This window comes from Geotrypetes seraphini, chromosome 7 (assembly GCF_902459505.1).
Source record: "Geotrypetes seraphini chromosome 7, aGeoSer1.1, whole genome shotgun sequence".
NCBI lineage: Eukaryota > Metazoa > Chordata > Amphibia > Gymnophiona > Dermophiidae > Geotrypetes > Geotrypetes seraphini.
This window is the reverse complement of record NC_047090.1, coordinates 136,512,522-136,525,581: the sequence shown is the minus strand read 5'-3', so window position 1 is coordinate 136,525,581 and position 13,060 is coordinate 136,512,522. Positions and strand designations below refer to the sequence as shown.

At 42.8% G+C, this 13,060-nt stretch overlaps 1 protein-coding gene across 9 annotated transcripts in view; it reads left to right on the top strand.

Annotated features, from left to right (window-relative positions):
- Positions 1–13,060, top strand: part of TXNDC16 (thioredoxin domain containing 16) — a 129,887-nt gene that overhangs the window by 80,539 nt on the left and 36,288 nt on the right. For all 9 annotated transcript variants that reach the window (XM_033951998.1, XM_033951994.1, XM_033951989.1 and 6 more), the window contains 2 exons: positions 1,973–2,105; positions 11,795–11,941. In XM_033951998.1, coding sequence (XP_033807889.1) covers positions 1,973–2,105; positions 11,795–11,941 — 280 coding nt within the window. The remainder of the gene's footprint in view (positions 1–1,972; positions 2,106–11,794; positions 11,942–13,060) is intronic.

The window sequence follows — 13,060 nt, the reverse complement described above, 5'->3', positions numbered from 1 at the left end:
TCCTAAACTAAAATTCATTTTTACTACTTTTGTTGTCTGGTCATTTATATTTTCTAAATATGTTGGTCCCAGTCTCTGGTTTCTGTTTTCTTTGTTTTCCTCTTAGCTCTTTTGCCAAGTTTTACTGTCAATTTGTCATTGTCTCTTTTTTCTTCTTCTTTTCCACTCAGTTTTCTTTAATTTAGATTTCTGCCTCTGTCCAGATTTAATTATTTCCTACTATACAGTCTATAGTTCCCCCCCCCCTTTTTTTTTCTGTATCTACCTACAGCTTGCCATCTCTTTCCCTCACTCTGGCTCTTCTATTTCACTTTCTCTTATTTCCCAGTCTCTCACTATCTCTTCTTTCTTCTCCCTCATCCAGCATTTGACTCTGTCTCCCACTTCATCCAGCATCTGTCTCTCCTCTCTCTTCCCTGTTCTCTCAGCATCTGTCCCCTCTTTCTCTCCCCATTCAGCATCTGCTTCTCCCTCTCTTCCTTCCCTTCCATCCAGTGTCTGCTCCTTCTCTCACTCCCTTTCCATTTAGTGCCTGACCTCCTCTCTCCCTCTTCCATCCAACTCCTGACCTCCTCTCTCCCCTTCCATCAAGCACCTGACCACCCTCTCTCCCCCTTTCCATCTAGCACCTGACCCCCTCCCCCTTTCCATTCATAGCCTGACCCATCCAGCATGTCTCTCCCCCTCTCTCCAGTGGTGGCAAAACAAAGTTAAAGGCATTGTGGGGCCACTGTACTCATCCTTGTGGCTGCCTGTCCTGCCCTCTTCTGACATCACTTTCAGTTCTGGGGCAGCGCTGTAAGCCACAATGATGAATAGAGTGGTCCCGTGATGCCTTTAGCTTTGTTTTGCTGCTGCTAAAACAGCAGCAGCAACAGTAAGGGGGTGGGGAAGGTTTATGGAGGGATCATGGCACCCTTGGCTTCTTCCGTTCCAACGCCTATACTGTAGTTCTTTGGTTCAATCTGGTGATGTGGAAGTCTGACTGCTTAGGAAAGACATGTAGGAAGAGAGACATTCAAAGGATAATTCCATAATAGGGTGCCCCCATTTACTTGTTACTAGAGTGCATAAATTGTACAGAATACTGTCACATACATGAGTGTACACTTACCAATGAAAGTGACAGCAGGGCGCCTAAGTGATATTCTGTAAGGGCCTATGTAAGTGTGGAACATAAGAATTGCCGCTGCTGGGTCAGACCAGTGGTCCATCGTGCCCAGCAGTCCGCTCACGCAGCAGCCCTTAGGTCAAAGACCAGTGCCCTAACTGAGACTAGCCTTACCTGCATATGTTCTGGTTCAGCAGGAACTTGTCTAACTTTGTCTTGAATACCTGGAGGGTGTTTTCCCCTATAACAGACTCTGGAAGAGAGTTCCAGTTTTCTACCACTCTCTGGGTGAAGAAGAACTTCCTTACGTGGAGCATGGCAAAACATGAATGGGGTTGCCACTTACATGCATAATTTACAGAATGCTATAAGTTATGCATGTTCTTGCTGCATTTACACAACCACACTTACTATGGCTAGTACAAATGTGGATATGTAAATGTAAGGCATTTTGATACTGGGTTATGTTAGTATTCTGTAATATATATTCTATATAATATTCTGTAAACTCTCATTGTAAGGCAAAAATAGATAATACAGTACTCCCCTGATATTCACGGGGATTCCATTCCAGGAACCCCCGTGAATCTTGAAAAATTTCAAAAATGGTTTATCATGGGGGAGACTGGAGAGGGCAGCAGGAGAGGCAGGAGAGAGCAGCCGGAGCGCCGGCGAGTGCAGGAAATCACTCGCTGTATGCTCCGACCGCCTCTTCCTGCATTAAGTCGGGCCTTACCAATCAGGAGCTGCGTGTCAAAGCAGGGTTTATACTTTATTTCCAAGAACAAAATAAAACCCCCTCTGTTGCATAGAAGATTGACCTACAAATAAAACATGTTTCAATTTCACTTTTATTTGTAGGAAGTTCCTGTCAAATACCTGACTATACAAGATACAGGAGAGATAATAGCTCTTGTTGAACATGATATAGAGAAGGAAGAAATCCAAGACACCCTGGAGGAAGAGGAAAGTGAAGAGGATAGGAATAATCAGGGTAATGTAATTTATATTGTTGGTTCTTTTCATATATAGGACTCAGATACTTAATGTGGTCAATGGAACACAGTTTCTATATACTGTGGTTGTGCTTTTACTAAGGATTAATCAATCTTAAGAGAGACTTGATGTTTTACAACACTTTTCTGAAATCTATATGGGTTTACAAAATAGTGGGTACAGCTTCATGGAACTGGCACTTATCGACAGCATGTGACAAGGAAACTTACCTCTATACATCCTTTAGATTCATGTGGGTTTTACCTTTCTTGGAGCCTTGCATCAACTCTCTCACATTGCTATGGGACCTCAACATGGCGTTCTTTGAGCGGCTCAGTTCCTGTGAACCAAAGTACCTGATCTGGCGATGGTGACTTCAGTTTACAGAGTGAGTGAGCTCCAGACTCTAGTAACTGATTTACCTTACACTAAGGGCTGGATTCTCTAATTGGCACTGTTGTCGGCAGCTGCCTTAAAAGCAGCCGTTTAGGAAGAGCCTTTGTACGTTGGGTCAGGTCTTGGAGGATGGGCAGCTTGTCCCTTTCTCCACATTGATGGAGGAATACGGTCTGTTTCCCCGAGATTTATTTCATTATAGACAGCTTGAAAGCTTTCTTCGCCGGAGGCTTTGACTTATTTGACTTCCCCCGAACAATTCTCTTTGGGGAAGGCAGTGATGGGGGGGGTAGTGGTAGGGGTAGTATTACCAAGCTCTATCAGGCTCAATTGTCCCATCTTCCCCCACCTTTGAAATATAGGAACCGTTGGGAAGTGATATTGGGTAAGAGGTATTCAGATTAGGAATGGGGCCTTTTTTTTTTGCTCTTTGTTATGGGTCTCGATTGCCAGTAATATGATTGAAAATGGGTATAAGCTTTATTGGTGGTCCTGTCCTGTAGCTCACTCTTATTGGGATTCTGTGTGGCAATTTCTGGGTGCAGTGGTGGGTCGGGATATCCCTAAATCCATTGAATGTTGTTTTTTGCATGTTGGGCCAGCAGGTTTGCAGGGCTGGCAGCGGAAATGGGTACATTTGGTTTTGACGGCAGGAAGGCTGTATTGGCTGCTGCCTGGAAGCAATTGAACATAAGAATTTCCGCTGCTGGGACAGACCAGTGGTCCATCGTGCCCAGCAGTCTGCTCATGCGGCGGCCCTTAGGTCAAAGACCAGTGCCCTAACTGAGATTAGCCTTACCTGCATACGTTCTGGTTCAGCAGGAACTTGTCTAACTTTGTCTTGAATCCCTGGAGGGTGTTTTCCCCTATAACAGACTCTGGAAGAGCGTTCCAGTTTTCTACCACTCTCTGAGTCAAGAAAAACTTCCTTAAGTTTGTATGGAATCTATCCCCTTTCAACTTTAGAGAATGCCCTCTCATTCTCCCTACCTTGGAGAGGGTGAACAATCTGTCTTTATCTGCTAAGTCTATTCCCTTCAGTATTTTGAATGTTTCGATCATGTCCCCTCTCAGTCTCCTCTTTTCAAGGTTGAAGAGGCCCAGTTTCTCCAATCTTTCACTGTATGGCAACTCCTCCAGCCCTTTAACCATTTTAGTCGCTCTTCTCTGGACCCTTTCGAATAGTACCGGGTCCTCCTTCATGTGCTGGATGCAGTACTCCAGGTGAGGGCGCACCATGCCCCGATACAGCGGCATGATAACCTTCTCTGATCTGTTCGGGATCCCCTTCTTAATCATTCCTAGTATTCTGTTGCCCTTTTCGCCGCCGATGCGCTTTGCGTGTACTGCTTCATCGACTTGTCGATCATAAAACCCAAGTCTCTTTCCTGGGAGGTCTCTCCAAGTACCTCCCTGGACATCCTGTATTCGTGCATGAGATTTTTGTTACCGACATGCATTACTTTGCACTTATCCACATTGAACCTCATTTGCCATGTTGATGCCCATTTCTCGAGCTTGATTATGTCACGTTGCAGATCTTCACAATCCCCCTGTGTCTTCACTACTCTGAATAACTTTGTATCATCCACAAATTTAATCACCTCACTCGTTGTACCAATATCCAGATCGTTTATAAAGATGTTGAAGAACAAGGGTCCAAGCACAGAGCCCTGTGGCACCCCACTGGTGATACTCTTCCAGTCCGAGTATTGTCCATTTACCCCCACTCTCTGTTTCCTATGCTCCAACCAGTTTTTAATCCATGTGAGTATTTCACCCTCGATTCCATGGTTCGCAATTTTCTGAAGTAGTCATTCATGTGGAACCTTGTCGAACACCTTCTGAAAGTCCAGATATACAATATCGACCGGGTCGCTCTTGTCTATCTGCCTGTTTACTCCCTCGAAGTAGTGCAGCAAGTTCGTCAAACAAGATCTGTTTTTTGCTGAAACCGTGCTGGCTGGTCCTCATCACCCTGTGTCCGTCAAGGTGATCAATGATGCAGTCCTTTATCAGCACCTCTACCATCTTTCCCGGTACCGAGGTCAGACTCACCGGTCTGTAGTTTCCCGGATCTCCCCTCGAACCTTTTTTGAAGATCAGCGTAACATTCGCCACCTTCCAGTCTTCCGGAATCTTTCCTAATTTGATCAACAGATTGGCTATTAGTTGAAGCAGTTCAGCTATAGTCCCTTTCAGTTCTTTGATGACCCTGGGATGGATGCCATCTAGTCCCGGGGATTTATCTCTCTTAAGCCTATCGATCTCGCTGCATACTCTTCTAGACTGGCTGTCAACCCTGTCAGTTTCCTGTCTTCGTTTCCAGCATATAGCCTAATGGGTTCCTGTATGCTGTATATATACTCTTCGGTAAATACAGACGCAAAAAATGTGTTCAGTTTGTCGGCGATTGCTTTGTCCTCCTTTAGCACTCCCTTTATTCCATGGTCATCCAATGGTCCCACCGCTTCCTTCGCGGGTCGTTTCTCCTTAATATATCGAAAGAACGACTTGAAGTTTTTCGCCTCCTTGGCTATTTTTTCCTTGTAATCTCTCTTGGCCCTTTTTACCGCCTTATAGCACCTGCGTTGATGTTGTTGTTTTCATCCGTTCTTGACCTTTTCCATTCCTTAAACAAAGTTTTCTTGTCTCTGATCGCTTCCTTCACCTCTACAGTGAGCTACACCGGTTCCTTGTTATTTTTCCTCTTGGATCCCTTGTTGATACGCAGTTCGGACATTGGTAGCCAAGGTCATTTATATCCAGCAAATGTCGAAACTGACTGCTCTTCTGTGCAACCAGTTGCAGAATTATGGTAAAATTTGGTCAGCCTTTGATCAATGGACACTTGCACAGCCTGCTGCTGGACACTTACCTTCCTAAATGGACTTGAATTGCTACTGTGAAGCACTCATGACACAGATCCTTCTGGGGGCGGGGGGAGGGGTTGGTAGGGGGGTATGGGATGGGGAGGCTTAGTCTTCTTGTGTTACTTGAGTATGTACCTAAGATTCCAGGTATATCAGGGTTTGCTGTAGAGGGCCCCCTGCTGAGTAGAGGGGGGAGGGGGTATTGTTCTGTTTTCTCTGGCTCTTATATGGCTTTTTTTTTTTGTTTGGTATGGTATGCGATAACTGATTCTGTTAATGTGCCTTTGATACCTTGCTATGTTCTGTTCTTGCTTTTGCATTTATTCAATAAACTATTGTCAGTCACGTGATGGTACCAGTTACAGAATTGTGCTTCTGGGAAAGGTAGACACCAGAAGTGTAGGCCAAGGTTGTTAGGCCTACGTTTCCGGCACCTACCTTTGATGTAAATTGCGCCTCTGTAGACACTTTAGCCACATCTACAGTAGTGTTAGGTGGTCTAAAGCGCCTATAGAGGCCCAATTCAGGCACCAAATTTTTAGGCGCCTTGAAACTCAGTTAAAAACGTAGTTTAAATGGCTTTTTGGTTTGTTTTTTTACTGAGCTTGGGTGCCTATTGGTGCCTAAAATCAGGGCACTATTTAGAGAATTTGGCCCTAAATTGTTTAACAGTGGTTCTATGAACTCATCTAAGTTTCTTCTTAAGATTTTGCCAGATTTTTATTTTAAACAGTCTCATCTGCTAACATTTTACTCATGCTTCATACCTACAAAGGTAAAAGTGCATCTCCACACATTGTACTGCAAAAGAATTCTGGCCTTTTTATTTGGCGCATCTCCTTCCTGGGAGATTTTAAATGATTGGTTGAGGGATCAGGAGCTAGGGGTCCTGGGAGGAGAATAAGAGCTGGGACCTCTGAGGGTCAGGACCTGTTCCTATTCCTCAGAGGTGGCTTTGCGAAGCGGTCTGGTTGCTGAGGGTTACCAGTGTTGGGTGATGGTGTCTGAGGAGACCCTGGTCCAAGCATCAATGTTTTGTTTCTTTTGACCCAAATAGGATAGAGGCTGCCATCAACAAATAAAGTTTCTTTTGATTCAAATAGGCTAGGGGCTGCCATCAACAAATGCACCAACAGATCCCATTTCCTTTACTTATGCCCAGACAGATTTGACTCTTGAGTGTCTTGTCAGAGCTATGGTGGTGCTGGTAGCCCACTTGAGATCAGCTTTCATGGTGGAAATTTGCAAGGCTGCAATATGGACATCTGTTCATATACTTAGAGCCCACTACCATTTAGAAAAGGACTCCTGATATGACAGTAGGTTGGTCAGTCTGTCTTTCAGAATCTTTATGGGAATTAGAAACCAATTCAGTGTTTTTTGAGATGGTTTGATTTGGCATTTGATTTGTTATTAGTTAGAGGTTGATGATCCACTCAGCAAAAAGGTACTAAAAGTAGGGTGTGTGGCTTATTTATACCACAAGATAGAGGGACATCAACTACATAATCCTGCAAGATTTTAACCTTGCATATGGACTAATTATGTCTTAAAATGAGAACCATTTATAAATAAAATGTATGCTTATGCAAAAACGCTTTTGAAAAATGGCAAACTTAAAAACATCTATATTTCTGTAATCTATAAAATGCTGCAGATAAAATTTTGACTGTTTTATATAACTGTGATCAAATTTCTTACCAAGTTTCATCTGTAACAATTAAGAACTTGTTCTGTAGCTGACATGTTACATTAATCATAGGTCTGTGGATTTTCATGTGCAAATCTTTTTTTTTTTTTTTATAATTTCTTTATTCATTTTTAAACTTACATCAAGTGTACAGTAAATATCAACCAAATATAATACATCACTTGAAAATTTTTCAATATCATACACCAAGAAGATTTAACCCCCACCCCCTCCCAAATTCATATACAACTAATATATACCACATAAAAATAATATCTTACGACAATCATCTATATATTCTTAATGGAAAAACAAGAAATCCCCTCCCCCCCCAAATCCACATGTGTATTAAGATTGGGAAAAGTGTAACTTATTCATTACTATAATTTAATAAAGGTCCCCGCATATCCTTAAATTTATTATAATAACCTTTTTGAACAGCCAACGCTCTTTCCATTTTATACACATGACAAACTCAAGACCACCAAAAACAATAATTCAGTCTTCTACAGTCCTTCCAATTATGTGTTATTTGTTGGATAGCAACTCCTGTTAATATCGATAAAAGCTTGTTATTATTAGCAGATATTTGACATTTAGCTCTCATAAATATGCCAAATAAAATTGTGTCATATGACAATGCTACATGGTTCTCTAACAAACAATTTATTTGATCCCAAATAGACTCCCAAAAAGCCTTAATGAATGGACAATAAAACAATAAATGATCTAAAGTTCCAGCTTCAAGATGACAATGCCAACATCTATTAGACTTAGAGCAATCCAATTTTTGTAAACAAACAGGGGTCCAGAGTGCTCTATGCAACAGGAAAAACTATGTTTGCCTCATAGATGCAGACATTGTACACTTCATCCTCCAGGACCAAATACGTGGCCATTGAGAAGCAAATCTGATGCAAACTGAAAGTTATATTTTTCTCATGCTATACTCCATACCACGCATATGTTTGTTCATCATTACAAAGGCAGAAAAGCTGAAAATATACCCAATAGAGTAATCTGTAACAATTTCGTAAAGTCCTAAAAACTTTGCTGTTTACACAATCCTTAAATGGTTTGCTTATAGAACCAACGAACTGATAGCACTGCCACATTTATTTTTCCCATGTTCTTCTTCTTATGTACTCTGGTCTTTAATTACTTGTGAACCGAGTCAAGCTCCGTTGGGAGATGACCCGGTATATAAATCGAAGACTAGATTAGATTAGATTAATTTTAACATTTTTATTTTTACAAACAATAATCAGTAAAACAGAAGCACAGTAAATTTAAGTCATCTTAATTTAATAATAATTTCAGTTATAAAGAGCCATGCTGCTGTCTATAAACTGGTTCAGTACTGAAGAATAGCAAAAATAATTTAAAGCCCGAGAGCTTGTCTCGATGGGTGACTCTAATACAGGGCTGGAATGCCTGCATTGGTCAACCCTCGAGACCTTCTAAGAAGGTCTGGAGTAGGGGGAGTGAGTTGTAGGCAGGTGGTACTTGGTAGGTGGAAAAAGAGGCAGGTAGAGCAAGCAGGTGCACAAGTGGAAGACTGGCTTCCTGCCTGGGAGATTTAAAATGATTGGTCGAGGGATCAGGAGCTAGGGGTCCTGGGAGGAGAATAAAAGCTGGGACCTCTGAGAGAATAAAAGCTCAGGACCTGTTCCTGTTTCTCAGAGGCGGTTTTACGGAGCGGTCTGGTCGCTGAGGCTTACTGGTGTTGGGTGATGGTGTCTGAGGAGTCCCTGGTCCAAGCATGAGCTGATAAGGCCCCTGAACAGCTATCTCTGCAGGCAGGCGATTTTTTTTGATGGTCTAGAAGGTCTAGGGTTGTCTGGTTCGGGGCCGGCTCTGCTGCTGCCGCTGAGGAAATCCAAAGCAGCAGCTTTGTCAGCTCTTGCACTTTGACGGTGCCGACTTTGGGGAACATAAGGACAGGAAGACATGCTCCTCACGGGAGGGCAGGTCAACTGGACCACGTTCTGACAGGGCCTCAGGTAGCGCAGAGGGTATGGCGCCTGTCAGCACCCAAGGAAGGGCATTACAGGCCTTTCCAGAGGAGCAGCCTGCCATTGGCTCTGGGTCAGATGGGAGCCCCTGTGGAGTAGATCTCATAGCAGGAGTAGGCGGGGCTCAATGCGTGGAGGGCTCTTTGGGAAATCCCTTGGGTTTTCTTTCTAGTTTGGACGGATTTCAGGCCCCCACAGGGCAGGTGCAGTCTGTTGTTCCACCAAGTTGTTGGCCTTCTTGGCCTCCTGGGCAGTGGGAGTTTGGTTGGGAACCTGCTCTTTGGCCTGTCTTTGGTTTTCCTGTTCCCTATGTGGTAGAGGTTTCTACTGCAGGTTGGTGAAGTAAATGCTCCGATGCTCCTAGACTTCCTATGAGTGTTGGATCATTTACCTCATTGGCCTGCAGTAGGAACCTCTGCCCAGTGGTGTAGTGAGAGTAGGAGGTGCCTGGGATAGTGGTGCCTCGCCACTCCCTCCTCTCTACCCCATGCTCCTTCCCCACCCGCCACACCTCACTTGCGCCCTCTCTTCCCCCTCAGTACCTCTTCAAATCTTCGCCAGTGCAAGCAACTTCTCCAGCCTGCTGTTTGTGCCAGTGTTGGCATTCCCTCTGATGTCACTTCCTGGCCCTGCAACCAGGAAGTGATTTCAGAGGGGAGCCAGGCCAGCATGAGCAGCAGGCTGGAGAAGTTGCTTGTACTGGTGAAGATTTAAAGAGGTACGGGGGAAGGGAGGGTGTGAAAGTGGCGTGGGGGGGGGGGGAGCAGAGAGGTGCCAGCGCCCCCTCCAAGATGGCGCCCAGGGCTGTCCCCTTACTGCCCTCCCCATTACTATGTCACTGCCTCTACCGCAGCTTTGTAAAAGGAGCGCTTAATATGTTTTTGTTTTTGTTTTTCAAATATGGTTTTTTGAAAAATATACTTTTTAAATTGATAAATGTTTCTCATTTTTTAAAGATGTAATTTTCCATATCTGAGGCTGAAAATTTGCATTATTATGCAGTTGCTATCCCTCTGTTTTGTGATATAAATAAGCTACATACCTCAATTTTGGTACCTTTTCACTCAGAGGACTACAGATTATTTAGGACAAATCTCTGCAATGATAAACCTCTCCTAATTGAGATAGTTCATTACAAATTAAGAAATGTGCCAGGTGGGTAGGAAGAAGATTTAGTAGGTAGCTAAGCAGAGCCTAGTTTAATGTCCTAGGCCAGTAATTCCCAAACTTTTTACTATGGTGGAACCCTTAAAATATTTTTTTTCATACATGTAAACATATATATGTTCATACAAACAGATTCTATAATCTAATTTCTTGGGGGATCCATAAAGAGAGTTCAAAGAACCCATTTTAGAAATCACTGCTCTAAGTTGTATCAGTTAAAATGATGGCAGAAAGTTTAAACCCTGTGCTGCTATCTACTGGCTATATTTTAATGCTTAGTTTAGACTGTAACAGTTAAGTTTAAAACTATGGGAAATGATTTTTAGACTATTTAAACAAATTAATAAATAAGGTTTTTTTAAAATGACATTCAAACCATTTTTATTAATAAACCTACAAATTCTCTCCTATCCCAATTTTTAAGTCACTAAAGCACAGAGCAAAATAATGTTCAGTTATTCAGAAAAATGTTCAGTTATCTTAGAACTCAGAAAAGGAAGTTTTTGAAATGTAGGAATTAATCAGATATGTACATGTAGGACACCATCGCCAATGTCTGTCCTTATTCTGTAAGTAAGAGTGTTATGATCAGTGGCATAGCGAGGGAAGGAAGCGGTGGTGCCCAGCATCACCGTGCTGTGTGCCCCTCCGCACTCTTCCTGCTGCGGCTGCCCCCCCCCCCCCCCATGTGAGACCAGGAAGTGATATCAGAAGGAGAGCTGAGGGCAACGCTAGCAGCAAGTAAGAGATGCTGCTCACTGACGGCAATTATTTGAAGAGGTGAGTGGGCAGAGAGGAGGAGAGCTGCTGGCACCCTCGGCAAGACAGCACCCGAGGCAGTCTGCCCCTCTCGCTACGCCACTGGTTACGATGATACTATAGCAGCACAAGCACCTTTTAAAATTCTACCATTTGCTCTGATTTTACTTCATTCTTCTTTTAACATCTTTTCACATGATGTGAGCACTGAAGAGGCTCTCTGAAGCGGGAACAGAATTCTCCCTAGGTCTACTCTTTTGCTTAGTTTTGGTTTTTCTATAAAGCTTTCTTTTTGTTTTTTTGATATCTCTGTATTTTTTAGTTTAGAGAACTTTTTCTTGTGTACAATTTTGCTTTCCTGGCTTGGAGGGGGCGGGGGGGGGGGGGGTGGTGGTGACTGTTTTTGATAAACTATTTAAATAGTCATACCAGTTTTTTGGAGTACTCCTTTTTTTCCTACATGAAAGTGGGTTTTTAGTAGTGCTCTTTTTTTCTGGCAACACCACCCTATGATAATTTTATGTGCTCCAGAAAAGCATAGTTCATTTGGGCAGTTTTTCTGCTCTTTATGCTTGTTGAGCCTTTGAGGCTATTTTTTTAATATTGTTATAAATATATGTCACACCCTCAGCAGGAAAGCAAAAGAATAAAATACATACTCGTTGCTTTATATAATTGTTAGGTTGAAGTGTTTTCCCTCATTTTATGTGGTTATTTGTAAGCACTGAAATCTGATACCTCCATCCATCATGTTTCTACATGTTTCATACTATGTTTGACTATTTAGATGTTCAAGATGATCAGGTGGCAGAAGCAGTCCATAGAAACAAAAAGACAGAACTTGCTTTAGAATTGGTGCCATCACTGACAGACGAAACATTTCATACTGTCATCTCTGGAGCTGACCATGCTGTGGTCCTCTTCTATGCCAGCTGTAAGTACTGAGTAATGCTCATTATACTCCAAGCTAAATACAATTATTTCTCTGGAACGGTGGCCTGATTTTTAAATTTGATGTGTGGGGGATCACATGATGCAGTGAGGAGAGCAGATGTGTTTTGCTGCAGCTCCCAGGGCCCTGCACTGCACTGATCATTAATCTGAGCTATTTGCTGTTTGGTAATTCTGCTCGATACAGGATATTGGTCCTTGTTATATGGTCAAATATTTATACTCAGCTGGAGGTGTAATGGCTAGCAAAAACACTAAGAAAGATAAAGGTCCATAGTGCTGATGACAATATGGCGGCCTCTTCTTCAGCGGTGATGGTGGAATTTACAGATGAGCAATTACAGCAACTTACCTTGGTGGTCTCAAGGGCCCTCCATCCGCAATTAACCCACTTAGAGACCTTCCTGGGAGAGACTGTTTCCACGTGCAAGTTGGGAAACTGCATGCCCAATGTGAAAGATTTGACATATGCGGCCAAGGAACGGCTCACGTGTTTAGACAACCCATTGTGTGAGCACACTGATAAATTGGAGGATCTTGAAAATTGATCTAGGAGGGACAATTTTTGCTTTGTTGGTTTACCAGAGCACCTTCCTGAACAAAACTTAGTGCATTTTTTCAAGAGCAGCTGGCCAAAAAACGTCCCCTCCCTGAGAGTATGGGTCCTCTATGTTTTGAGAGAGCCCATCAGTTTGGAAGATTGGGAGGGGATCTGCAGCATACCCGGGTAATGGTGGCAAAGATTCATAATTATCTCCATAAAGTGGAGCTTATACTAGCTTACCGCCATAAGCGGGATACTCTTACTTATGATGGATCTTCTGTCCATATTTGTAAATTTGATGTGTGTAAGGTTTTTCCCACATTCCAACTTTTATTCCATCCTGTTAAGGTTTTAGAAGTATTTTGTCCCCAAACATACTTGATCCCATTTTGTATAATTCTTTCCAACTTCCTTTGGGTTGGAAAGAATACAAAGTGAACGTTGTTTAAATCGGAGCCTGAAAATTCTTTTATGTTTAAAGAATAAGTCTGAAACATGTAGCGCTGCACATATATTACCCGCGGCCTGCTCCAAAGTATTCGCTTTGGCCCATCCTGC